The sequence below is a fragment of the Monodon monoceros genome, unplaced genomic scaffold (assembly GCF_005190385.1).
Source record: "Monodon monoceros isolate NGI ecotype Baffin Bay Population unplaced genomic scaffold, NGI_Narwhal_1 Super_Scaffold_16, whole genome shotgun sequence".
Taxonomy (NCBI): domain Eukaryota; kingdom Metazoa; phylum Chordata; class Mammalia; order Artiodactyla; family Monodontidae; genus Monodon; species Monodon monoceros.
The window spans coordinates 93,784,626-93,812,469 of NW_021703772.1; the positions used below are offsets into that span (position 1 = coordinate 93,784,626).

At 38.3% G+C, this 27,844-nt stretch overlaps 1 protein-coding gene across 6 annotated transcripts in view; it reads left to right on the forward strand.

The window, feature by feature from the left end:
• Window positions 1-27,844, forward strand: part of ZRANB3 (zinc finger RANBP2-type containing 3) — a 263,665-nt gene that overhangs the window by 208,444 nt on the left and 27,377 nt on the right. For 5 of the 6 annotated variants that reach the window (XM_029224581.1, XM_029224584.1, XM_029224586.1 and 2 more), the window contains 5 exons: window positions 1,676-1,795; window positions 4,664-4,783; window positions 7,971-8,150; window positions 8,971-9,123; window positions 27,277-27,691. In XM_029224581.1, coding sequence (XP_029080414.1) covers window positions 1,676-1,795; window positions 4,664-4,783; window positions 7,971-8,150; window positions 8,971-9,123; window positions 27,277-27,691 — 988 coding nt within the window. Of the gene's footprint in view, window positions 1-1,675; window positions 1,796-2,732; window positions 2,777-4,663; window positions 4,784-7,970; window positions 8,151-8,970; window positions 9,124-27,276; window positions 27,692-27,844 lie in introns of those variants that run through there. The other variant, XM_029224588.1, reaches the window with a different exon arrangement.

Here is a 27,844-nt window from a genome sequence, read left to right on the forward strand (position 1 = left end):
ACCCTTGGGGATAAGAAGGGGGAGGGGGAGGGATAGATCTCAGCCTTTATTATGTAACTTTCATTTAATTCCCATGATTTTTGCAGGATGACCTACCATCAATGTAGGATTCCTCCATCTAGATACCCTCTATTTTGCCCTTTCCAGAAAATAAATCTATAGTTTTCTGCCAGGATGGATTGGGAAGTCATCTATTATGTGGACTACGTAGAGAAAAGATATGGATCAGTGTTGCACATATTCAGCTACTTAAACAATCTTTCAAACAATCCTCCTGTTTTAGCCACACCCCCATCCTCACTTCCAGAGGTGACATTTCCTGATCACTTTCAGATCACTCCATTTTAAATCAGGTACTTCTCAACACTCCGTACTGGCAGCTTAAGAACTGTCAGGTTGGCTAATCAGTTACCAGGCATCTGTCTACTTTTTAGCTTCCAAAGTTTTGTTGCTATTGATCTGTCTCCAATTTTCTTTTTCTCTATACATTTTTCTGTCATTTAAATATAGCACTGAGAAGGAGTGGAGGTTAAATATATTCAGCCTGCTATCTTTTCCCAAAATGTCTAACTAGTTTTTCACAGTTAAGAGACACTATATTCATGTTTTAAATTTAATTCATGCTATCCACTTTAAATTTAACTCCTATTTAATTCATCTCATATTGATTTCTTACTCTTAATTGGTAACCTGGCCTCAAGTTAACTAAGAAAACCCTATTCAGTATGAACTTGTTTGATTTTCTCCCTTCTACCTCACAATTTTTTTGTATTCCTCCCTGTTCTCTCTTGTGCTCTTAATCGCATTACTCCAGCCTCTTCTGAGACCTTCTCCATCCTAGAGGCAAGCTAAATCCCCTCATTTTCCATTTCTCTTAGCCTTTCTGCACCTTCAACAACCTATTTGTAAACCTACCTAAGTTTCTTAGTTTAAAAAAATGAATAGCCCAACTTTTCATAATCTTTGAACTTCAGCCCAGCTTTCTTACTTTTTCAGTCTTTCCCACACACAAAAAAACGTCATTTGACTTTTTATCTTCCATTTTCTCCTTCACTCTATTCCACTTAGTCTTCTATATGAGCCCTTTTTTAAAAAAATATTTATTTATTTATCTTGACTGTACTAGGTTTTCATTGCGACATGTGGGATCTTCCTTGCAGCATGCGGGATCTTTAGTTGCAGCATGCAGGCTCTTAGTTGCGGCATGCAGACTTCTTAGTTGCAGTATGCATGTGGGATCTAGTTCCCTGACCAGGGATTGAACCCAGGCCCCCTGCATTGGGAGGGCAGAGCCCTACCCACTGGACCACCAGGAAAGTCCCTATATGAGCTTTTTTTTGAAAATTACTTTCTAAACAAAACCACCAACCCCTTCCTCGCCACAGCCAACTTGACTACCTACTTTCCTTTGAGACTCTTTCCCTGTCTTGTTTTTTAAAATCTAATTCTTATCTTGCTCTTGTTTTACTTCTCAGTTTTTTTCCCTCTCTTGTCCCTCTTCTTCCGTGTGCTCCTTTACTTGTGGGCTTCTACTTTAGGCTACCTAGAGAACAAAACAATTAAAAGTTCATAGAAACTTACTGATTTTCCAAGTTTTTCTTGCTTTATTAAAGAAAATGACATGATTTTTTAATAAACGTTTTTATGACAATAATGTTTAACTTTTAATATTTAGGCAGGTGCTGTAAAGGATTATATTAAGATGATGCTTCAGAACGATTCGCTTAAATTTCTGGTTTTTGCACATCATTTAAGCATGCTCCAAGCTTGCACAGAAGCCGTCATAGAAAACAAGGTATGTTACCATAATTCTATAAAGTACTTCTTAGAATGCAGGGGGTTTTTTTGTTTTTTGTTTTGTTTTTTCGGTACATGGGCCTCTCACTGTTGTGGCCTCTCCCGTTGCGGAGCACAGGCTCCGGACGCACAGGCTCAGCAGCCATGGCTCACGGGCCCAGCCACTTCGCAGCATGTGGGATCTTCCCGGACCGGGGCACAAACCCACGTCCCCTGCATCGGCAGGCAGACTCTCAACTACTGCGCCACCAGGGAAGCCCTAGAATGCAGTTTTTAATATACTAAGCATCAATTGTAGTTTTATTACTGAGCTTTTTTGCCTTCTTTAGATGATGGGATGGTATTATATCTATAAATTATTATGTATTTTTATTGCAGTTATACTAATATTATATTTCTGTTGTATTGATAATATACTATTAAGTTTTCCCTTTTATACCAGTCATAATTTTCCACTGATCAAATTATCTGGATTGATTAAAATATGCTGCCTTGATAGGCTATAATGTGAATTCTGGTTTTGTTACTGGACCATTTGAGATTGGTATAGGCAGTTAAAATTTTTTGTTTACCAACATGGTGGCCTTAGAATGTGGGTGATTTTGAGGGGAAAAAAGAATGATTTCAGCCAATTTTAGTGCCCAGCCGCAGTCATACCTTTTAAACTTCCAGGCAGCCTACTCTATAGAATATGATTATTAAGATTTAGTGTAGGTGGGTTTGAAACATATGCCCAGGTAAGCGCCACCAAACCTGCTGGCCTCACTGCATTCTATTCCGTCCACCTTGTTTTCCAACAGCCCTATCGGCCACAGCATGTGCCATTTTTTCTTTCAGAGTGTAAACCTTGTTACATCCAGTGTAAGCGTGTCATATGTGCTAAGGGCTTCCAGAGGTGCTCTGAATCGGCCAGAGAAAGTTCCTGACAAATTATATGAGCTTAATATACATGTAGCAGCAGAACCACTTGCCTGTGCAGGTAGATATTTTAAAGGGAGGAATAAAGCCATATTTTTTTAAAACTTTGTATACATATTCAAGCATTTGCTAATATGTTCATTAACATTACCAAAGATGTAATTCTAGTGTTTTCTTCATAGAAAGATTTATGATAATATGATATAGAAAAGTGCTGTATATTAAAAGATGCTTTATCATTATCACATTGTATCTGTGAAACACCCTCTGAGGAAGAGATAGTTAGCCTTAGAAATAAATTTTAAATGATTGAACAGTAATGTTAGATTTTTTATTCTGATTCATTACACCTTAAAACCACCGGAATCTTTTCTAAGTGTGTCTCTTCCCACTCCCACTTTACTGGTATGTTTAGAATCCCATTTAGTGTCACTAAGAGTTAAAAACATAGGTAAAACTCTCCCTAGCCTGACAATGCGTTTTCTTTAGAAAGACCCTCAGAAGATTCTGTAATCTCCCTTGATGGATATTAAGTGGATTACTGGTCAATTTATGTCTGTTTTGTGAAGACATAGAAAGTTGATAAGGGGCATTCTATTTAATGATTAACTTGATGATTCCCTTATAAAACTGAGTATTTGTATGTCTCAACTATTTAAGGCAACGTTTTCCATAAAAGTGCATATAAAAATGAGGCAATTTGAAATTCAGGGCTTATATTTGTTTTTACAAAGTTGAGTAATAAGTTCTTTTTAGTTATTCTAACACACTGATTGCTCCTTTTTCTCAACTCACATCATTCTTAAAAGATAGCACTGTTCAGTTTAGCATTTAATGTTTCCTCACTTTGTAAAAATGTATTTGGGTGTCTTGGTTCCCTACCTCAGTGGAGATGACCATGTCACATATTTCGTTTAAGTTTAATAATGTGAGAAAAGAGAACTCAAATGGTACATTAAAAAAAATGTTTTCCCAGTTAATGTTGCGACATTTCCGGACTACTCTTCATGAATCCCTAATACATGGGCAGAATCTTCTTTTTCTTTTCTCACATGTCTGACTTTATTTTTACTTTGGAATTAGTGATCCTGTTACTTTAGAATTAGTCTGATCCATGATTTAAAGTTTGCTTATTAATTTACATAGAATGTTACTGATAGCAACATTAGCTTAATCCAGTAATGATTATAGAGCTCCTGTTATATCTGTGGCATCACACCTGGCATTGATGGTATGAAGATGAACTAGACATAGATCCCACTCTCAAGTAGCTTAAAAGATTTAAAAATACAAAATTGTTATAAGAAGCTATTAAGAAATCTGGTTAAGATTCTTCTTGTATTGGCCTTTCTCACCTCCTGAGATGACCCACACTCTGTCTGGGGAGTGTGTTTCTCTCTGAATAAATCCGCTTCTTGCCTATCACTTTGTCTCTCACTGAATTCTTTCTGTGATGAGACATCAAGAACCTGAGCTTCATTAAGTCCTGACACCAGCTAGACCAACTCCCGCTCATTGTCAACACCATTGGGGACGCCTTCTGTGCTGTTTCTTAGCGACAACTTTTTGGGCACTATCATCTGTTTGGGAGACTGCCTTGGAAGGGATAACATTTAAAATCGATCCAGGACTTCTACTCCTGAATACATACTTCAGATAAACTGACACAGGAACACAAAGAGGCAGAGACATCTGTGAAGGTATTCCCTGCAGCACAGTTTGCAATACCCCAGAACTGGAAACAACTGTCTATCAAACAACAAATAGAGTACTATGATATTAGTAAAAAAAAAAAAAAATTCTTCTTGTGTAACATTTACTAACCTGTCATCTTCACCACTTTCTGTTTTATTATGTGAACATAAAAATAAGCTGTAAAATATGTATAATAAGATGGATGCATAGGAGCTTGTCCTAATTTTGCCGTTTCCCTTGTTGTTGGTGGTAGACTCGTTACATTAGGATTGATGGAAGTGTTCCATCTTCAGAAAGAATACACCTGGTTAATCAGTTTCAAAAGGATCCTGAGACTCGTGTGGCTATTCTAAGCATTCAGGCTGCTGGTCAGGTAAGAAGTTTCAGGTCTGAATTTGATAATGAATTGTTGAGATGATAAAAATGTCAAGATGATTAACCATAACTATAACTTTATATCTGGTGTGATAAATATTCATTCTACTTTGGAGAGTGCTAGAAAGTGTAACAGAAGGAGACCTCAACACCTCTGACTAAGCTTCCTAAATTTTCAAGGAGATAATTTCCTAAAAGAATATAGCTAGTGTGATTATAATACTTTTCCATGATCTTTTCCTTCCTTTGAATTTGCATAGACTTTTCTCATCCCTTTCTTTATAGCACTTATCTGACTTGGTTGTTTTCATCAGAGTCTGTGAGGCAAGGTGGCCTGAGGGAAAAGAACTCTTCTGAACTTTTCAGAGTGCCCTTGGTTTGTCCTTTAGAGTTAGGTTTGGCTGTAAGTAAATGAAAACCCAAATTAAGAATGACTTAAATCACAAAGTTTTATTCTCTGATATAGGCAGTCTAAGGCTAGCATGGTAGTTTCTTAGCACTTAGGCCCCTTCTGGTTTTCTGCTTTACCACTCCTAGCAGATATCTCTTTTTTTTTTAATTTAATTTAATTTAATTTTTTTTATACAGCAGGTTCTTATTTGTCATCCATTTTATACACATCAGTGTATACATGTCAATCCCAATCGCCCAATTCATCACACCACCATCCCCACCCCCCGCGGCTTTCCCCCCTTGGTGTCCATATGTTTGTTCTCTACATGTGTGTCTCAATTTCTGCCCTGCAGACTGGTTCATCTGTACCGTTTTCTAGGTTCCACATACATGCGTTAATATACGATATTTGTTTTCCACTTTCTGACTTACTTCACTCTCTGTGACAGTCTCTAGGTCCATCCACGTCTCTACAAATGACCCAATTTCATTCCTTTTTATGGCTGAGTAATAGTCCATTGTATATATGTACCACACCTTCTTTATCCATTTGTCTGTCGATGGGCATTTAGGTTGTTTCCATCTAAGAGGGCTGCTAGAGCTTATCCATCACATCTGCGATCCAGGCAGTTGACTGGAGAAAGGCATGCTGTATCTCACTGGCCTGCAGTTAGTCCCAGGGCCACAACTAACTTCAAGGGAAGTTGGAGAAAGTAACCGTTATTCCAGTTAGTCATATTAAACATCAGGTGTCACATTACAAAGGAATAAGAAAAGAATAGATATTAGTCTCTGCCACCCTGTGTAAGAGGGGATCCTTCTGGATGTCTTTCCTACTAACATTCTAAAATATTTTGATGTAAACGTCTAAGCCAGGATATTTCACATAGGGAAAAGTAATTGAGCATATTGCTGTTAAATATCCAACCTGCTATATGGCATATCTGGCAGCTTCTGTGGATTCTGGAATCTGGACCAGGGCCAAAGTTCTCCTTTTACCCAGCTAACTGATGTATATAAAATTGTATATATAGCGAGAATCCATGAGGATGAAGAAGTTCTAGAACTAACTCACTAGGAGTTCTAGCCAAAAGGAGGGTTGTCTCAACACTTTGCTCATGTTGGATTAAATTTCCAGTAATCTAGTTTTATATCTGTTAGAATATTTCAGCCATAGAGAATATCATCAAAAAGAGCTTAAAAGTAGAAATGGAATACTGGTAGCTCAGGAGAAGATAAGTAGGAGGAAGCTGGGCAGGAGAGTCTTGGAGTGACCTGATAAAAGACTTTCTGAAATTAAGATTTTGCAAGGCACTCACATTTTATTCAAGGCTGTATTCCTGATGACCTTGTATAGTTCAAAACTCATATACTTGAATACTAATATCTTCATAGCAATAAAGGAAGGTATTGTAGAAAGGGCTTTGTTTTGGAGGTTTGTGACTCTTCCATTGTAATTTAGTAGCATCTTTTTTTTTTGGCCATGCAGCGCCACAGGTGGGATCTTAGTTCCCTGACCAGGGATCGAACCCACGCCCCTGCAGTGGAAGCACGGAATTTTAATCACTTACTGCCAGAGAAGTCCAATTTAGTATCATCTTTGTGTGACGTTGATCCTGCCAACGTCAACGTGGATTCTTGTATGGTCATATGATACTTCTTACACACTTAAAGGTGTCCATCTTTAAATAGCAATACTACTTAATTTTTCTGCATTATCTCTCAATGTGTGGCATTTTATATCCTAAATAGCAGCACAGTTTAGCGTGGTGTTTATTTGACTCTCTCCATGTTTTTATTACTTCTAAGTTCTGTTCCAAAGTAGTTGATCTTCAGCTTGAGAACTGGTGCCACCATTTAATGAATGCTAGTATGATGGTATGTGATATAAAAATATTTCAAGTTAAAATAACATATCAAAATAACAGCACAGCAGTCACAAAAGTCACTTATAGAAGTTCCAGTACACCTGAACAACAGCATAGATTGGATTAGATGACACTTCGAAAGTATAGTAGGTATTTCTGCTGACCACCTAATATCACTTACTACTATGTAGCAATAGCATAATTATGGTCCACATTTCGCTCGGCCTATCCACTTTAAAGTCATGCGTTTTTTGACACATTTTTAGTTTGAGGAGATTTGCATTATTTCATATATTAATTGTAAAACAAGACTTAGTTAATATTTTTAATGTTACACTATTTCAAACTGATATAAAATGCAATTGCACAAAAATGCAGTTGTGTTTTATACATCAAGATACAAGTCAGTAAATGTCAGAGTCTTTGGGATGCAACATGAGAAATTCCATAGAAAAAAAAGAGTGTGACTGTAGACATGACTTTCTTGCTTTATAGAACAGCAGTATGAATTAAATGAATAGAGGATGTCATTGCTGTCATAGTTGCCATGGATACCATGTGTTAGAAATTATATTCTCATTTATAATGTATTTTATTAGATTTTCCAGTGGTAATGTGAATCCAGCCTTCATCAGAGGATAAAGTGATTTTGTTTATATACGTATCCATTAAACTGACTTTTGAAATATTGAAGTACCTTTTAAATGTGTTCTTTGTAGTTCACCTGGCTATCTTGCAGTAAGCAGTCTTCATTTGCCTTTCATGAATTAAATTTTCTTAATTTGGCTTAAAATGAAAGACTCATTTGTTTTTAAGTCCTTCAGTGTTCTCTTGTCCATTGAACATACTCAAAAGACTTTATTATATATGGCTCTATGCTAAATTCTCAGTTTATTTGCATCTCAGTTTCTTTATTTTGCTTAGGGTTTGACATTTACCGCTGCAACTCATGTTGTATTTGCTGAGTTGTATTGGGACCCTGGACACATAAAACAAGCAGAAGACCGTGCTCACCGGATTGGACAGTGCAGTTCTGTGAATATTCACTACCTTATTGCAAATGGGACTCTAGACACCCTTATGTGGGGAATGTTGAATCGCAAGGTAAAGCTTGAATTTAAACCAGGTTACCACTTACTCATTATTACCCATAGCCTGCATGAGTTAAGAGGCTGAGTTTTAGTGTTTTCAGGCAAAGGATATCGAAGTACACTAAGATATTGATGTTGATAGGGACCAAGTCCAGAAAAGGCTTCAATTGGTAGTACTCTACCTGCTATCCTCGGTAATGAGAGACAGACATGAATTTATGTGTGTTCCTATTGTTTTCCAAACCCTTCTTCTACCATTTTAGCAGCTAGGGGAGGATGAGCTAGTAAGGAACTAAAATGCTTTCAAACCCCTTAGCTTTTTGTAAGCTAAGAATAAACCCTTTTTCAACAGGATTCTTGAGTTCCGGGCTAAATTTTGGACAGAGGGCAGCCTGTACCCGGATTCTAGCAAAGGTATTAGGGATGTTGCTTGCTCCGTCCACTCAGCTGTCTCTTCTCCCCAACCTTGAGGGATGTTTATAGAAAGGACTAAGGTCTAGAGGATGGCTTTCAAGCACTGAGTATAGATATTCAAAATGGCCAATCATATGTATGTTCAAAGTTTATAAATATTAGAATAAAAGTTTTTATGAGAAAAGCAAATAGTATAGCTTCTCTAGTTAACCTTTTCCTCATTAAGCATAGGAATCATTGACTTGGAAATTTGGTTGTAATTATAAATAATTATATTACTAAAGCCCTTGATACGTTGAAACAGTAAGATTTTCTTTATTGGATTGCTTGTGATTTAAATGCAAAATCAAGTTACTACTTAGTAAATGTCAGCTGTGAGGTGACCTGTTGTAAAATTCATATATTTTATCATCTTACAGGCTCAGGTTACAGGGAGCACACTGAATGGTAGGAAGGAAAAACTTCAGGCTGAGGAGGGTGATAAGGAAAAATGGGATTTCCTGCAGTTTGCTGAAGCTTGGACTCCAAATGAAAAGTCTGAAGAGCTCAGGAATGAAATGTTGTTCACTCATGTAAGATTATATGACATTCTTTTCAATTTTTTTAAATATATAACTTTATCATGTTGTTTTAAATAGCAATTTTCAATCGTTCATGCTATTGAAAAGCCTCCACATAAAGGTGGAAAAACTCTAAGAACTAAAAGATGACTTTGATATAAGGAGGCTGCAGCAGTGGCTTGTATCTTCCAACAGTTATAGATCAGTGCTTACTGTTCATGTCCTTAGAAAAACAAGCTAAGTAGAATCCAGCCTTAAGAAGAAAATATGGGAGACTATCTCTGTGACCCTGAGGGTAGGGAAAGATGTATTAAATTTGCCACAAAAAGTAACATACACAAGTCACATACTCAGTAAAGATATTTGCATTACAGTGTCCAAAGTATATAAAGAATTTATACAATTCAATTAGTAAAGCAAACAAGCCAACAGAAAAATAGGCAAACAATGTGAGCATCAGAGGAGACCAGAATAGAAAAAAACATGAAAAGAAACTAGCTTCACCAAAATAAGACAAATTCATAAAGGTACCCTTTTCTCTTTACAATTAGTACGTAATCTATGGTGTGATACTTTGAGATCACGTGAGTATCCTGTTCCCCAAACTTTCACACAGTGGTTTTAGCATTCATTGATCTTTGCCTGAACCAGTTTTGAAATAGTGTTTTTTCCAATTCCATCATTGCTTCTTTATTTATTAGCTGTTCTGTGAAGAAAAGCTTCTCATTTTTAAAAAAATATCATTATGAACTTGGGGATTCTATTATTATTATTTAGTGTGTTATAATCTTTGCCTTTTTTTTTTTTTAAAAGATCTGGTTAGTGGAAGCTCCTTTATTTTATTTTATGTTTTGGTTTGGTTTTTTTTGTTGTTGTTTTTGGGGTTTTTCTATTGAAGTATAGTTGATTTACAATATTGTGTTAGTTTCAGGTCTAAAGCAAAGTGATTCAGCTATATATATATATATTTTTTTTTCAGATTATTTTCCATTATAGGATCTTACAAGATATTGAATATAGTTCCCTGTGTTATACAGTAGGATCTTGTTGTTTATCTATTTTATGTATAATAGTTTGTATCTGTTAATCCCATACTCCTAATTTATCCCTCCCCTCCCTCCCTTTCCCTTTTGGTATTCATAAGTTTGTTTTCTATCTGTGAGTCTGTTTCTGTTTTACAAATAAGTTCAATTGTATTATATTTTAAATTCTACATATAAGTGATAATCATATGATACTTGTCTTTCTCTGTCTGACTTACTTCACTTAGTATGATAATCTCTAGGTTTATCCATGTTGCTGCAAATGGCATTATTTCATTCTTTTATGGCTGAGTAGTATTCCACTGTGTGTGTTTGTGTGTGTGTGTGTGTGTGTGTGTGTGTGTGTGTGCCACAATTTCATCTGTCAGTGGGTATTTAGGTTGCTTCCATGTCTTGGCTATTGTAAGTAGTGCTGCAATGAACATTGGGGTGCATGTATCTTTTTGAATTAGAGTTTTCTCCAGATATATACCCAGGAGTGGGATTGCTGGATCATATGACAACTCTATTTTTAGTTTTTTGAGGAACCTCCATAGTGGCTGCACCAATTTACACTCCCGCCAACAGTATAGGAGGGTTCCCTTTTCTCCACACCCACTCCAGCATTATTTGTGTGTGTGTATATATATGTATTATTTGTGTGACATATATATATACCACATATAAGTGATATCATATGATATTTGCCTCTCTCTATCTGACTTACTTCACTTACTATGATAATCTCTGGGTCCATCCATGTTGCTAAAAATGGCATTATTTCATTCTTTTTTTCATTTTTAATATGGCTGAGTGATATTCCATTGTATATTTATACCACATCTTCTTAAACATGGGCATTTGGATTGCTTCTGTGTCATGGCTCTTATAAATAGTGCTTCTATGAACATTGGAGTACATTATCTTTTCCAATTAGAGTTTTCGTCTTCTCCAGACATGTGCCTGGGAGTGGGATTGCAGGATTTCTTATTTGTTGACTTTTTAATGATGGTCATTCTGACTGGTGTGAGGTGGTACCTCATTCCTACAACCAAACAATTCCATTGCTAGGGATATATTCTCCTGTGTGTGTATAAGGGTACATGTATAAGGATGTGTACCAAGTCATTTTTTAGAATGCAGAAAATTGGAAACAACCAAAATGCCTTTCAGTAGGAGAATGGCTACATAAATTGTCATAAGATACTACTTAGAAGTTAACATGAATGAATTAGGTTTATATGCATTAACATGATCAGATTTTGAAAACATAATGTTAGTTTTTTAAATGCAGAGCATACACACAAATATTATGTATTTATGAATACATATATATGTATTAATATATATAAACAAAGATTGGAAGAATACATAATAAATTTATTGCCTCTGAAAGAGGAGGAGAATGGGTCTGAGGAAGACTAAAAATGCGGTAGCAGCTTTATCAGGAATATTTTATTTCTTTCATTTTAAAAAAGTATCAGAAGTAACTATTACAATATTAGTACTTATAAATTTTGAATGGTGGGTATATGGATATTTGTTATATTCTCTGTACAGTAACAGATGGTTTTTGGAGACCATATATAAACTGAATAAGAAATAATAGAGAAGCTTATAGTCATTCAAACTGTCTGCTTCTTTCCTAGCCCTTCTGGAGCAATATAGTGTGAGAGTTATGGGGAGTTTAATTTTAATTTTTGAAAGAATGGATCAGATATTATAGGAATGAAATTGAAGTCTGTACACATTTTCTCATAATGCAAAATTAAAATTTTAATGTCAAGTTTAGTTCCATAAAAACATGTTTTTTATGTGGAATCTTACTAAGTTTCTGATGTATCCTATTTGGAGGGCTAGTATATTTTTCTTTTCTAGAATACTAGAATGCCATTCTGTCAAATTTGCTAAAAAAATAGAAGAATTATTTCTAAGACATTTTTATTTTATTTTAAAAACTTTTCTTTTAGTAGTGCTTATTATATTATATTTTGGTCTATAAAAATCAATAGATATCATAGGTATTTAAAAAATATAACTAAAACCATGACTTGTAGCTGTTCTTTCTCTAAAATTCCCTGTTGAACTATGTCTGAGTTAGTTTCTAACATAAATATTAAGAACTTGAAACACATCTTCCCACATTTATACATGTTTATTGTTTTTAAGTGTCTCTGAAGAAAAATGTATATCTGTGTACAGAGTTTAAAAAAAAATTGCCTAGTCATCCTTACCAAATCTTGCTTTCCTGAATTAGGTGTTTATCTTTCATAGTTCAGTGTTACCTTGCACAGATTTCTCAATGCATGTCTTTTACACAGATGGTTTTATATAAACTGGAATCTTGTAATGTGGAGACCATTTGTTCATTTTGCTTTGTTTTGCTTTGTATTTGTTTTTGTTTCTTTGTTTGTTGGCCAGAATGTGAAGTGTGTTTTAAAGGACCTTAGGTGAAGTTGCTGCTCATTGGTTTGTCTTTATACCCTCCAGCTTCATGCATCTTAAGAAATGTCCAATTTGTTGAGAGGTCCTAAGGAAATTTAACCAACATGTTTTTCTTCTGAATGTTGCCAGAATTTCAGCATTTCCTATGGGAATTTTTCTATCTATAATGATGTCTTTCAGATCCTTTTTTAGAGCCTTTTAAAAAAATTGCCTACATTTAGCATTTTTAGGATACTTCCAATTTTGCCGATTAAACTTTGCCAAATTAACTGATTTTGCCCATTGTCATCAAAAACTTGTTTAACTAAAATGTTGATAACAGTTCTAATTGGATGGTTTTTAACAGCTTATGAATATTTCTGTAGTGTCAGCATTTTAAGGAAGGTTCATTTTATCTCTGTCCCGGCATCTGGCTGCTGCAGCTGGAGGTTAGAGCGGGGGCAAAGAAGAGGGACCTTCCAAGGCCAGAGGAACAGACTATGTGTTAGTCAGTGCATGGCTCAGCCCAGGCCGTCAGCTCTAGAGAAAGAGAGACCAGGAGGCTCAAACAGGAGGAGCCCGGGGTGCGGAGAGTGAGCCTGCAGGGCAGGGAGAGGATGAACTGAGGCAGAAAGAGTCAGGAGACTCCAGGTCCCTGGGTCCCTAGTTCCCCATAGTCTTCTTAACCCTCCCAGTATCATCACGTTCAAAATGCTGTGGACTCTAGAAATGATTTTTTAGAAGGCCAATAAATGTGGTAAATTTGGCAAGTTGGTCTTCAGTGAATTGGGTTTCAGGTGGATTGACTTTCAGCATATGGGCTTTTGGCAAATTGTTTTCTGTGAATTAACCTAGAGCTAATATTAGTATGATTATGGGTCCTGGGGACAGAGAGACCTCTGGTTACGAAGAAGAGAAGGAGAATGAGAGAATATTTTCCTGAAAAAAATTTTTATATTAGTTTTGCTCTTTCCTGCCTTCTTTCTCCCGTGGGGTTCATTCAGAACGGCATTATTTTTGTCTCCCTCCTCTCTTAATCAGAATTCTCTGTCTGTCACATAACTCAGCTAATTTATCAGGATTAAAAAATGTATGGAACTGGGGCTAGTGCTCTACCAGTATATATGGATATAGGTGTACTGGCTGTTAAATGTTAAGTATTTTGGTAACGGTCCACAGCCACTTCTTCAGTCCCTTCACTGTACTCCCTCACCCCACCGCTAGGGCCTCCTGGACCTCCTTGTTATCCTGCACAGCATGGGCCTCTAGGAGTCTGGTTTATACCCCTGCTGTAGCTGTTGCTAAGTATTTAAATAACACCCTGCATGGAATTAATCCACACAAATGTATGAGTCACAATTCTTTACCCATCCTAGATATATTTACATTTTTAAAGCAGTTATTTATTAACCCAAATGAAGCTCAAATTGAAGTCCAACTCAAATGAAAAGAAATAATTCCACCACCACAAGGAAAGCCTAGGTGGCTATCCCTTCAGTAACCAGTCCCGCCTGGGAGTCCGTCACCAGGGTGACTGTCTCAGATGCGATCCACTTTCTCGAGCTTCTTCCTTTATTCTACGTTTGAATGTGCATGGCTTCTAAGTACTCTTGGTTTTGCAGTGTTTTGATTTTCCTACATTGGCTTCCATGGAGTGATAAAGTAGGGCATCTCCAGATGGAAGGAGAGAAAGGTATGAGCTGTATTATTCTATATTGTCATTTCCAAGTAACTACAGGCTGTTTCTGAATAAAATAGAATGAGTGGAGTATTCAAATAGGAAGCCTGCCTCTCTAATTTTCATTTTTTCCTGCCATCATCTCAGGGGTATCCCTTCTTTTAGCCATAGCTGTGGGAAATTGGGCCCTTCCGTTAACCTCTTTAGGACCTTTTCCGGTCCTCTTTTGGCCCATAATGGATAAGAGCCAGCAGCAGCATTTATGCAGCCATTTAAGTCCCTAGATCACTAGATGGCTTCTGAGGTCCCTTTCATTTATTTTATATATATATAAAATAATGTATCTGAAGAGAAACTTGGTGTGTAAGAGATTCATAGATAAGCAAAAGAAAGGACTCTAACCTAATATGGGTAACAAGTCCAGCTCCTGCGTAGGATAAATCTTCTTTCTGCTTGGTTTCTCTTCTCCAAATCTCGCTGAGCCAGAGCTGCTTCCATTTCGTTACTTCAGACAGTAGTTCTCTTTCCATTTTGGAACAGATCTCTAGATAGTTCCCAAATTTAGCCACACTGTGGTCTCTGCTTTCCCTCAGCAGTTGTTTTCATTTTGTAGGCTTTTAGTTCAGTTATCTCCCGATTTTCCTTTCTTCTCACTAGCCTCTCCCTGGTTGTCTCATCTTCCTTTCCTTGTGGTAGTACTTACATCTTTGACCTGGCTCACACCCTGCCTTTTCTCTGTCATAATCATTCTTAAGTCCCCTGGTCTGCTGTCCTCAAGGCCACCTAGAACATTTCTTCACCCAAAGCAAATTTACATTTGAAACACCCGTATTTGCATTAAAAATATACAGGATGATTACTGGTCTGCTGAAAAAAAATTCTATGTAGCTGAAAATGAACTTTTTTAAAAAATTTATTTATTTTTGACTGCATTGGGTCTTTGTTGCTGTGCGCGGGCTTTCTCTAGTTGTGGCGAGTGGGGGCTACTCTTCATTGCAGTGCATGCGCTTCTCATTGAGGTGGCTTCTCTTGTTGCAGAGCATGGGCTCTAGGCATGTGGGCTTCAGTAGTTGTGGCACATGGGCTCAGTAGTTGTGGCTCGCGGGCTGTAGAGCACAGGCTCAGTAGTTGTGGCACATGGGCTTAGTTGCTCCATGGCATGTGGCGTCTTCCCAGAGCAGGGCTCGAACCCATGTCCCCTGCATTGGCAGGCGGATTCTTAACAACTGCGCCACCAGGGAAGTCCCTGAAAATGAGAACTCTTAAGCACGCTGTGAAATTTAAAAATATGCCCCAAAAATTCAAAAACAAGCTTTACATATTTTATTAAATGCCAGCATTGTACAAAATGTTTGTTTTGTTGTGGGCTAAGAAGCGCAAATAAGAAATTGTCTCATACATATAAAAAATAACCTTGTTTCCCACATATTGTCTACTTTAAAAAACGGTGAAAGCAAAAAGTTGACCACAGGAGCTCTACATTCATGAAGTATAAATCATTCTTATCGCAAATCTCTTGTTTCTCAGTATGCTAAAGCACTACTTTCTTGAAGGTAACACATCTTAAATTAGAATATTTATTTAATATGTATTTTAGAATTCAAACCATTATGTAAACATGATGTAATTAGTTTGCATAATTGCCTAATAATAACAAGAGGGTAGCCTCATTGTTATGGATAGAGACATAAATATCTCTGTCACAGCTTACATCATATAGTGCTATTATTAGGCATTTTTCTTGTTTACCTTTATGACTTCATTTCACTCAGTGAAAATAATTAACATGCACTGAGTATTCCCCATAGCCACTGTGCCAAACCCTTAACACTCATGACCTTATTTAACCTTCACAGCTACACCATAAGGCAGATACTGTTACCATGCCCCCACTAAAGCTCAGGAAGATTAAATTGCCTGCCCGAGTTCATACAGCCCGTAAGTAGCAGAGTTGGGATTTGAACTCAGGCCTTTTTGCTGCAAAGTCTACCTTCATAACCTTGCCAAACTATACTAGATGCATTAGAGTTAGCCCATTGTGGATCAACAGTTATTTGTGGAATGAAAAGAACATTGAAACACTTCAGTTTGGTTAGCTAGTGTTTATGGGATGTTTACTACTGTTACGGACCAGGGTTCTTGGCCTCCTTAATCAATAGAAATTGATCAGAGGCCAGACAAGAAATTCAGGCAAGGCTCTATTGGGGCCCCTGCTGCAGCAGGGGGGGAGCGGGAAGAAGCAACAGCTTCCCTTGCTAGCTTGCTCGCTCAGGGGGAGTGAGCTGGATCCTTATGTGGAGTGAGGGTAGGGGTGTGTCCAGGGGTCAGGCCGGAGTGGGGGCTTAGGTGGTCTGCCCACCCCTTCGGTGGTGTTTTGTGTAGGGAGCATGTGCAGTCGCTGCTTTTGCTCCCAACCCCCTGCTTTTGCTCCTGGCTCTTCAGAAGTGGCAGTTGGGCTTTTTGGTCTTTTTGCATCTTGGTGTCCATAATTTGCCCCAACTGCCATGCACACAGTTATTTTTAGTTTCTTATAGTTTCTTTGTATTTTGTTGCTGGAGGAAACGTTTGTTCAGGTACAAACATTGCAGCAAAGGGTCCCAGGTCCCATGTCCCAGCCTGTCTTACTATGTATAGGGTATTCAAAGATTATTCATTATGTAAACAGTTATTAAGATTATTATGTATAATTGTTTCACGTTGCTGTACAGCAGAAACTAACACAACATTGTAGGGACTTCCCTGGTGGTCCAGTGGGTAAGACTCTGAGCTCCCAGTGCAGGGGGCCTAGGTTCGATCCCTGGTCGGGAAACTAGTTCCCACATGCATGCCTCAACTAAAGATCCCACATGCCACAACAAAGATCCCACATGCCACAACTAAGAGCTGGCACAGCCAAGGGAAAGAAAGAATCATCTTTCCAAAAAAAAAAGAAAGGAAAGAAACTAACACAACATTGTAAGTCAACTATACTCCAATAAAAATTAATTTTTAAAAAGATTATATGAAATGCAAATCAAAACCACAAGGAGATACCACTTCACACCCACTAGAATGACTAAAATTAAAAAGACAGACAACATGTATTGGCACAGATGCAGAGAAATTAGAACATTTATACACTGCTGGCAGGAATGGAAAATTGTGCAGCCATTTTGAAAAACAGCCTGACAGTTTCTTAAAATGTAAAAACACAGATTTAATGTATGACTCAGCAATTCTGTACTCCTAAGGGAGTTGGAAACATATATCCACATAAAACCTAGTACATAAATGTCATAGCAGCATGCCTCATAATAGCCAAAAAATTGAGAACAGTCCAAATGTCCATCAGTTGATGAACGGATAAACAAAATATGGTGTATATATATATATATATATCCATACAATGGAATATTATTCAGCCATAAAAAGGAGTAAAGTTCTGATGCGTGCTGCAACATGGATGAATCCTGAAAACGTTATGCTAAGTAAAAGAAGACAGACACAAAAGGCCACATATTGTTTGGTTCCATTTATATTTAGTGGCCAGAATAGGCAAGTACATAGAGATATAAAGTAGATTAGTGGTTGCCAGGGGCTTGAGGGAGGGAGGGATGGGAAGAGGCTGCTTACTTGGTATGGGGTTTCTTTTTGAGGGTGATGGAAGTGTTTTACAATTAAACAGTGGTGATGGTTACATAATTATACTAAAAGGCCCTGAATTAGACACTTTAAAAGAGTGAATTTTATAGTATATAAATAGATTACATCTCACTAAAGCTGTTATTTTCTTTTTTTCTGTTTTTCTTTTTTCTTTTTTTTGGCTGTACCACACTGCAAGCAGGATCTTAGTTCCCTGACCAGGGATCAGACCCGTGCCTCTTGCAGTGGAAGCGCCAAGTCTTAACTACTGGACCGCCAGGGAAGTCCCTAAAGCTGTTATTTTAAAAAGACTATATACTAGGTGCAAAGATAAGGAAAACAGCTAACTTTCTTTTGGAGCTTACTCTGTAACTGGGAGAGATGATCATAAGCGAATCATTTTAATGCAATATAATAAATGTGAAAATAGAGATATATAACCAGGCTCTGGAAACATAGGATAGAATAAATAAATACTTGGGGCATGTGGGAAAGTTTCCCTTGAGAAACACCAGAGCTGGATTATGAAGAATGAGTTCAAAAGGAGTGGGTCCTGGTTCAGGCAGAGGGACCACCAAAAGCATGCCCCAAAGCCCAGTGATAGGAACAGACGTCCTGGGAATGGGAATTCCATGCAGATGTGTGAGTGCAGGGCACACTGAGAAGTGAGTCAAAGGAGAGGAAGCCTGAACCTTTGGCACCAATCAGATGGAGTGGAGCCCACGCATGCCATGCCAGGAAGTTGCACTGTATCCTAGGGAAGTAGTGTAGTGTCATCAGAGGCTTTTAAGCAGATAAATAACATGGTCAGATTTCTGTTTTCTCAAGGTGCTCCTCGTGGCAGTGTGGGAAATGAATGGGAGGGAGAAGGGACAGAGGTTCTTGGAGGCAGCGGGATCTGGAGAATGGATTTCTTCTGCCCTCCCTCCCATCCAGTTTGAACCTGTGGTAAAGGGATTTTCTGTTTCCACTCCTCAGGGGTTTCTCCCCAGCCCCAGAGGAGGAGTTGTTAATCTAATTTTTTTCAGCCTGAGAACTTGGGCCACAGTTCAGGGCTAGTGCTTCACAGAGGCATGCTTCTCCTGTACTATGTCTCCACCGGAAGCAGGCCCTGTAGTCTTCTCTGTTCGATTTGGGGTGAGAAGTAGGAAGTCCCATTATGGCCTTGGGTTCTGGTTGGTTTCTTTAATATACCTTTTACCAAATTTTACTTGGGTGCTTTTAGGCACTTACAGGTTTATTACTAAAGCCAGTTCCTTTTTTTTTTTTTTTTTTTTTTTTGGTATGGGGGCCTCTCACTGCCGTGGCCCCTCCCGTTGCGGAGCACAGGCTCGGGACGCGCAGGCTCAGCGGCCATGGCTCACGGGCCCAGCCGCTCCGCGGCATGTGGGATCTTCCCGGACCAGGGCACGAACCCATGTCCCCTGCATCGGCAGGCGGACTCTCAACAACTGCGCCACCAGGGAAGCCCCAGCCAGTTCCTTTTTATTCATAAGGCTATTACTATATAAAAGTCTCCTTTGTCAGGGATTCCCAAACGGGGTATGGGGCACTAAACTCCACCCTGAACTCCTAACAATGGTAGTGGGAATAGAGATAGAAAAATTCCAGACATTTCAGAGGTAGAATCATCATAGTGAGGCCTGGGAGGTACCTGTCTAACAGCAGCAGGTACAGGAGGAGTAGAAGGGATTGAAGCAGGCATTTAAGGGAGATGCCATAACCAGAGGCATGCCAGTAGGTAAGGGCAGGACAAATGGAAGCCATAGGAAGTGATCCAGTTTAGTCTAAAACTGGAGAATCTATAGCAGAGGACTTCATATTAATTTGGTAAACAGTGAAGAGCAGAGATTGTGATGGTAGAAGGTGAGCAGGCTTACGGGCAGAGTGAAGACTCCACTCAGGCCCCCTGGAGTTTGAGGAGCCTCTGAACCACTCAACTGATGTCTGTGAGGCATTTGGAGGTCAGGCCTAGAGCTTAGGAGAGAGATTATGGCACATCGGCCCTGATGAATTTACCCCTGTCCGTCATGTTCTAGTGATCCTTGCACTGTGTTATATGTAATATTTTGCTGTGAATTCTAATTGCCCTTATTGAGGTGGCTGTTCCCAAAGACATCTGCCTGCACTGCTTTTTTTTTTAAATTGATTTATTTAATTAATTTATTTTTGGCTGTGTTGGGTCTTCATTGCGGTGTGCGGGCTTCTCATTGCAGTAGTTTCTCTTGTCGCGGAGCACAGGCTCTAGGCGCACTAGGGCTTCAGTAGTTGTGGCATGCGGGCTCAGTAGCTGTGGTTCGTGGGCTCTAGAGCACAGGCTCAGTAGTTGTAGCGCATGGGCTTAGTTGCTCTGCAGCATGTGAGATCTTCCCAGACCAGGGCTCGATCCTGTGTCCCCTACATTGGCAGGCAGATTTTTAACCACCGCACCACTAGAGAAGCCCAGCCTGCACTGCTTTTGATGTCATCTTTAAAAATAAGTAATAACATTTTCTTTTTTACCACTTTGGTTTTTTAACCAGAGTGTTGTTTTATTTTGTTTGCTTTGTTTTCTCTATGCCCACAGAGAAAAACTTGTTGTGCCTAAGAGTGGATCACTGCCAAAATTTTATTTAATTAGTACACGGGGATGGACATGGTGTGAAATCTGAAAAAGTCATTTCTTTTTTAGGAGAATTTAAATTCATTTTTCAGTTAGATGATTGAAACCCTACTTTTGTCAGTGTATATCCCTTGGCTTGTTTAAATGTTAGTGAAGCCTTTTTAGTTCCAGTTCCAGTCATCAGTCGCCTGCCATTCAAGAGACCAGCAAGATGTGTCCCAATCACCCATTTGTAAACGGTGGTTTTGTTAATGCTTTGGGGAACAGGAGAGGAAAGACATGAGGCAGTACTGGTTTCTCCCAGAGCTGCCCTTTGATCAAAGTCTATTAAACCCGACACCAGTGCTCTTGTTGGTGGCGTGTGCTGCACTGGAATGGCACCAGGCTTTGAAGTGTTTTATGAGTTTAACCAGATTTCCTTTTCCTCTCCTTCAGTTCTAATAACAGACTTTTAATCCTATCATCACGGCCAGGGGATTTGTCTCTAAAGAGCAGTTGTTTACCATGGTGCAAAACAGAGCAAATGTATTAGGTCCCTGAACCTTTCAAATAAACACATGCATTTTGCCACCTTAAGCATTTTGCAGTTTTTATTCCCAGCACTTCTCACCAAAAGCAATATTTCTTCTTTTGCTTTTCAAAAACAGTATTGAACAAAAGACAGGAACACAGTAACTGAGTGTCAGCTGTATAACTGAGGGCAGGAATATGTTCTTCCATTTTCTACATTTCTTATTACACAGGCATGTTGACTTAACTGTATTTTCCCCAAAGCCTTGTGATAAAAATCACTATAATCTTAGATTGCTCCTCTTATTTAGAAACACCTACTTTTAAGTTCCTTATTTATCACACATTAAAAGGGTCACTTAATACAGTTTCTTTACAAACAGTCATGATTTATTGTAAGATTTATTGTAAGATAATTTACAAATATCTTGCTATCTTTAGTAATTTAACCAATGGACCAACAATTTCTTCTGACAAGGACAGCAGTAAGCTAAAAACAAAATCAGCTGGCTGAATCTTCTTTGCCTCTTGTCTGAGGATGAAACTCGATTTTCATTAGTCCAGAGCTGCGGCACCGGAGATGATTTCAGTCAGCTCCTTGGTGATGACAGCTTGGCGGGTGTGAGCTGGATGGACAATTTCAGGGGTTTCTCAGGCTCACTGAAGGCCTCTTGTGAGAGGCCCATGGATCCCAAGTTAAGAACTCCTATTCAGTAAACCTTTTAACCCTTCTCTGTTCCCACCTAATGCATGTAATTATCGTCAGGATGTGTCCCAGAGATTTTCTCACCTATTTCTCTGTCAGTCATAGCCATTGAATGTCAGAGAAACCTAACCAACCAACTTCCTGCCTGACTGCTCAGAGGCTTCAATCTAAAAACATACAACTGATAATATAGACCAGGTTTCTAATTGATTAGCTCAAAGGAAGTCTTTATTATTCCTGTTAGGCCTTATGGTTCTGCCAGCCCTGTGGCCGGGGCACTAACTCATAAGGTCCACTACCTGTAACCACATTCATCATTGTGCAGTTTAGCCATCATAACATTAAAGTCTACTGATTAATCTTGTCCTCTCCTTTTTCTAAAATTATACCTCAAGTGTATCCTTTGGTTCCCAAAATTATATAAAATGATCCCCTTTCCACCCACGGCTCCTTTTCTGTATTTTATATTCTCCAGTCTCACTTTATTTTTACCCAAGCAGCCATGATTTCAAAATTGCCCCCATACTGGCTACTCCCAGGCACTGTAAGTTAACCCTTGTTGTGGTGGAGGTATACATCAATTTCTGATTGCTGTCAGTCACTGCTAACCTTTACTCTCAACCTGCTTCTGGTACATAATGGAGTTTCTCAAATGCTAATTTCTAAAATTAGTCACTGCTTACATAGTAAATGAAGTTATTTTTAAAACAGCTTAATTAAATAGCTTAATTAAAGAGGTCAGCTGTAAGACCTAATATTTTAAGGCCCTGAGAATTTTTTTTTTAAGATTTCTTAGGTTTGGGGGAGGGTTGTTTTTTTTATAAACAAATCTGAAATAATCCTTTTAATTTTTATTTTTTGGTGGTGGGGAGATGGAGAGATTAAAACGTTTTGGACAGCTGGAAACAAATCCTTTAAAATGTAGAATGGGACAAAAGATGCTGATGTTATTGAAACATTATTCAGCATAGGTGACAGTGGCCTGCTTTATATATTTTATTTATTTTACTTTTTGTATTCTTTGTTTTTGACATTTTGTTCATTTATTTAGCTGTTTTACCTGTTCCTCTTTAAAAGCATATCTAGGAGAAGGGCCAGTTGAGGGAGTGGGGTAAGGCAGTAAATTGAAAATAAACATATTAACTGGAAGACTCCATTATCAATGGTGAAATCCTTAGCACCCTTCTCCTGATCAGCCCCCAGGTCACAGGGTAGCCAGCATTGTATCCTTCCGGCAGGAGATTGAAGGACTCATTTCTGGAGAAATTGACTGGACCAAAAAAAGACTATGGAGCCTGAAAGGAATCCCCTGACAAACAGTCACTGATGACCTTCAGTGAGGTCCCCCACTTGGAATTTCCAATGGCATTTTAGTGTCTTATTCTTAAATGTGAATGGACAGCGAAGGCCACCAAGTTTGGAGGAAATCCTCTCATGGGTGATGCAGAGACAAAAATAAGCATGCAAGACAAGAAAGGATACAAAAGAAGCAGAGATGGTGTAATGAGCTGAAGTAAACAAAGAGCCTTTCATTGATATTCACAGAAAAGTAAAAGAAATTACTGCACCCAAGAAACAAGAACAAGGAAAGGGAAAAATCAGAGAACGAGGAAAAGCTCTTAGAAATTGAACTTGTAATATCAGAAAATAAGAATCTGACAAGGATGGAAAGGAAGATAATGAGGAAATCACACAAAAAGTAAAACAAAGAGAAATGGAAAAGTGTGCAAGAAAGTGAAGAAGATCAAATGATCAGTTCAGAAGATTTTGCCTAATAGGAATTCCAGAAAGAAAAGACAGAGACAACAGAGGAAGAAAAAATAATATAAGAAAATCTCCCAGATCTGAAGGACATGGGTTTTTCTGATTGAAATGCTCCCTGAGTACCTAGGATAATGAATGGAAACCAAAACACAGGCACACTAAAGCCACTACTCTCCTGGCTTTTCTACCCTTCTTACTGTTCCTTCTGTTCCCTTCCTCGGTATCTCTTCCTCCTTGTTCCACCCTTAATGTCCCTCTGCTCATGTCCATGACTTTTACCTTTTCTTACTTCCTCCTCCCTTTGTTCATGACATCCAGGCCTCTGACTGTAACCACCTCTGTATGTCAGTGGTTCCCACACGTGCAACTCCAGGTGTCTCTTCCCCTTGAACTCTGGACCTGCTTCCTGGAACTCGCCACCCTGGCACACACCAGTCCTCACACATGTCTAAAAATGAACTTCTACTTCCTTACCTCTTCTCTTTTTGCCTTCTAATGAGCCCATTTATCTTCCTATATTCCCTATTACAGTAACTGAAAATGTCATCCCTACAATGGAGTCCGAGTATCACTGTGGTCCCCTCCATCTTCCTCACCCCTCGCGTTCAATCAGTATGTCCTACTCGATCTACTTGGTGATAAGCCCCGTGTGTCCTAAGTTCCTAGGCAACCCTTCTATTCCTTCATTCTTATGTATGAGGTCATTGGAAATTTGAGGAGAAAATCTGTGGCATGAAAAATGTGAACAAAAATAAACTAATACAAAAATTGATCATAGAGATAACTTTTTAAAAACTAATTCGTAGTTGTAGATTTGAGATGATATTGCAAATATAAATAAAATCGGAATACTATTTTTAAAAAAAGGAACAAGAAGGAACTTCTAGATATTAGAGGGAATTCCCAGTGGTTAGGGCTCAGCGCTTTCACTGCCGGGGCCCGGGGTTCAGTCCCTGGTCGGGGAACTAGGAATCCTGCAAGCCACGCACTGCAGCCAAAACAAACAAAAAACAAAACAAAAAAAGAACACAGATGTTAAAAATATGACTGCCAAACTAAAATAATGTTATGGAAGGGTTGAAAGATAAAATAGAGCTAAACACCAAGAGTTTAGAGGGTAAAAAGACAAAAGGAAGGAAAATATGAGAACAAAAGATGGCATAAATATCTAGGTTCAACATTCTGCTAACAGGAATTCCAGAAAAAGATGAAAGAGAAAATGAAGAGGAAGAAACTATCAAGGAAGAATAGAAGTTTCTAAGAACTAAAGATGATCAATACTATACGAAATTAATAAGGTGTTCAGGGTGCTGGGCAGAAAGCATATAGATGTAGATGACACAGATAGAGATATATAGACATTGATCATTGTGAAATTTTAGAATACCAGGGATAAAAAGGCCCCAGAAGCCTCTAAAATGAAGAAAGAGTTTGCAGCCTACAAAGGAACATTGTCAGTATCATCAGATGTTGGAAGAAATAGAGCAATGTCTTTAAAGATTTTGAAGAATTGTATGCCCAACAAAACTACTGAGAGTTAGGGCAAAATCAGGTCATTCATTTCCAGACATGTACAGGGACTCAGAAAGTTAACCTGCCTTGTAAAATCATTGTGGTTTAACTAGAAATAGCCGGTAGAATTTGTTCACATTTGCTGAACATTTGCCAATATTTTCAAAATTCTATAAGCTCTCTTTGCAGTCCTATTATATGGAATAGAACATTCTCTTTAGATACATAACTCTCTTTGTATCCTTGTTACTTTTTTAACACCAAACTCCATTAGTCTGATAATCTCTCTGCTTTCCTCCACCCTTTCTTAGAATTTCCCTTGTGCATTGTTTTAAAAATCTTGTCTTATTGATTTCATTCTTTATATTTTAATCTAAATTCTGTAACTTTGGCAACTTATTAGATAACTTTTTAATAGTATATGAGAATATATAAATAACAGTCGTACAAAATCAAAGTTGTACATTATTGGGGGGTGGGACTTTTTTCCTATAATATATGTTTTAATTTTACCAATATGGGAACAACATAAATATTCCTTCTTCTTTTCTTACCTTTTTAACCTTTTTTGAAATTAAAAAATTTGTGATTATATATAATCGTAAAATTTGCCATCTTAACCGTTTTTAGTGTATAATTCAGTGACATTAATTACATTCACGATGTTGTGCAACCATCACCACTATTTTCAAAACTTTTTTATTACCCTAAACAGAGACTCTGTAACCATTTAGCAATAGCTCCCTGTTTCCCTTTCTCACAGCTCCCGGTAACCACTAATCCTTCTGTCTCCATTAATTGGCTAAATCTTTCTTATGCAACACTACTAAGAAAGAAAGATAAGATTTATTATGTAAACTATCTCTTTGCAATATTTGGATGTCATTATCTATAGCGTCTGTCTCCGTAATCTATCGTGACGTAACAAATTACCCCAAAACTTAGTGCCTTAAAACGACAATAGTTATGTATTATTTCTCATGGTTTCTGTGGATAAGGAATTCAACCAGGGTACAATGGAGATGACGTATCTGCTCCATGAGGACTGGGACCTTTGCTGGAAGATCCCAAGACTGGGAGCAGGAAACATCTGAAAGCCTCTTCACTCCCATGTCTGATAATGGATGCTGGCTGTCACCTAGGGGCCTACATGGGGCTGTCAGGTTGAATACCCATACATGGTTTCTCCGTGTGGCCTGGGCTTCCCCACAACATGCTGGCTATGTTTTCAAAGGCTAGTGTCCCTCCCAAAAGATATAGAGAAGAAGAGACAGACAGAGTGCCAGCAGCCACGTTAGCTTCTAGAACCTAGCCTCAAAAGTCACACAGTGATACTTTCACTGCATTCTGCTGGTTGAGACTGATACAAAGGTCCACCCAGGTTCAAGGGAGAGGAACACAGACCCCACCTCTAAATGTAGGTGTGTCAATGTCGCAGGTACACGAAATGGGATAAGAATTGGTATATGACCATTTTTGGAAATGCAGTCTGGCACAGTGTGTGTCCACCATGGTACCCAATTCAGGCCTTAGCAGGACTGCTCTAAAATTAACTCCTTTAATTTACCTTAACTGCTGGCTAATCATTTGTGGAGATGGGTATCCTCCTTTCTCTAGGAGATTGAGATTTACACATTGAAAAGAAGATGAAAAACATGAGACAGTGAAGTTGCTGTTCTTAGAAAAGAGAGATATATTTCTTAAAAAGATAATTATTAAACTGTGTCTATTAAAGAAGCTGTTCTAATTGATATCTTTAATGCTATTTGAAAAATGCTCCCTGGTCAGGAAAGTATTTTAATATGAAAAACATATTGTTTATGAACGTTGTTCGTGTTTATAGTTTGGTCATGAAAACATTTATCTAGGTCTTGATTGACTTGAAATTTTTAAACACACAGTTGCCTCCTTTCCTTGACATACATCTAGAGCAGATAGTTTATAAAGTATATTTTTATTATATAACTCATATAGCCAAGTTACCTAACTTCTCTAAAGCTTTAGTGTCCTCATCTGAAATATGGGAAGAATAACAGTACTAGTACCTGTCTCACAGAGCTGGCATGAGGATTAAATGAGTTGATTTATGTAAAGTACTTGGCACATTGTAAGTGCTAAAAAAGAGTTAGACACAGAAAGTATATGGAGGTGTTAGTGGTATTCTACATGTATGGATATATGAAGAGTCATTGCATGATTGAATTCATTTCCAACAAGGGATTCAAAAGATAAAGGAATATGGCTAATGAAAAGAGTTTGTTAACCTGTTTCATTTAGGAAGAACATACTCAATAGCCTCTTAATTTAATACCTTTATTTTTCCTAGTTTGAAAAAGAAAAACAGCATGATATTCGATCATTCTTTTTACCAAACCCTAAGAAGAGACAGTTGGTGGCCTCCTGTGATGAATCAAGGGTCTTCCAGGAGAAAAATACTGTAGTACCTGCAGACCTTGGAAAAACAGCTACAAGAGATTATGAAAGTGATCTTGAACCTGAAGCTAAAATAATGAAATCAGTCACCACCGATGACCACTGCAGTCCCCTGGAGGAGAAACCATCCCAGCCCAGGCAGACCAAAGCTCCGCTCATGGACAGGGTCTGTGAGGCCAAGGCCCAGGCCACCACTCCACCCCTTCCTGGTGAGGGCTGGCAGTGTGCTCTCTGCAGCTATATTAATAACAAGGTAACTTCACAGTTACCTTGCTGTGAAATGTGTGAGAATCCTCAGGGCAGTGCTGGTGAGTACACAGAGGGCAACCATGAGGGGGGCTGGCAGTGGTGTCCTCAGATAACCTGTGCTTTTAGAGACAAGTGCTATCATCAGAGATCTGTGTGACTGGGTACCAACTTTAGCTTTTAAGCTGGAGGAAGAACTTCACATAGTGAAGACT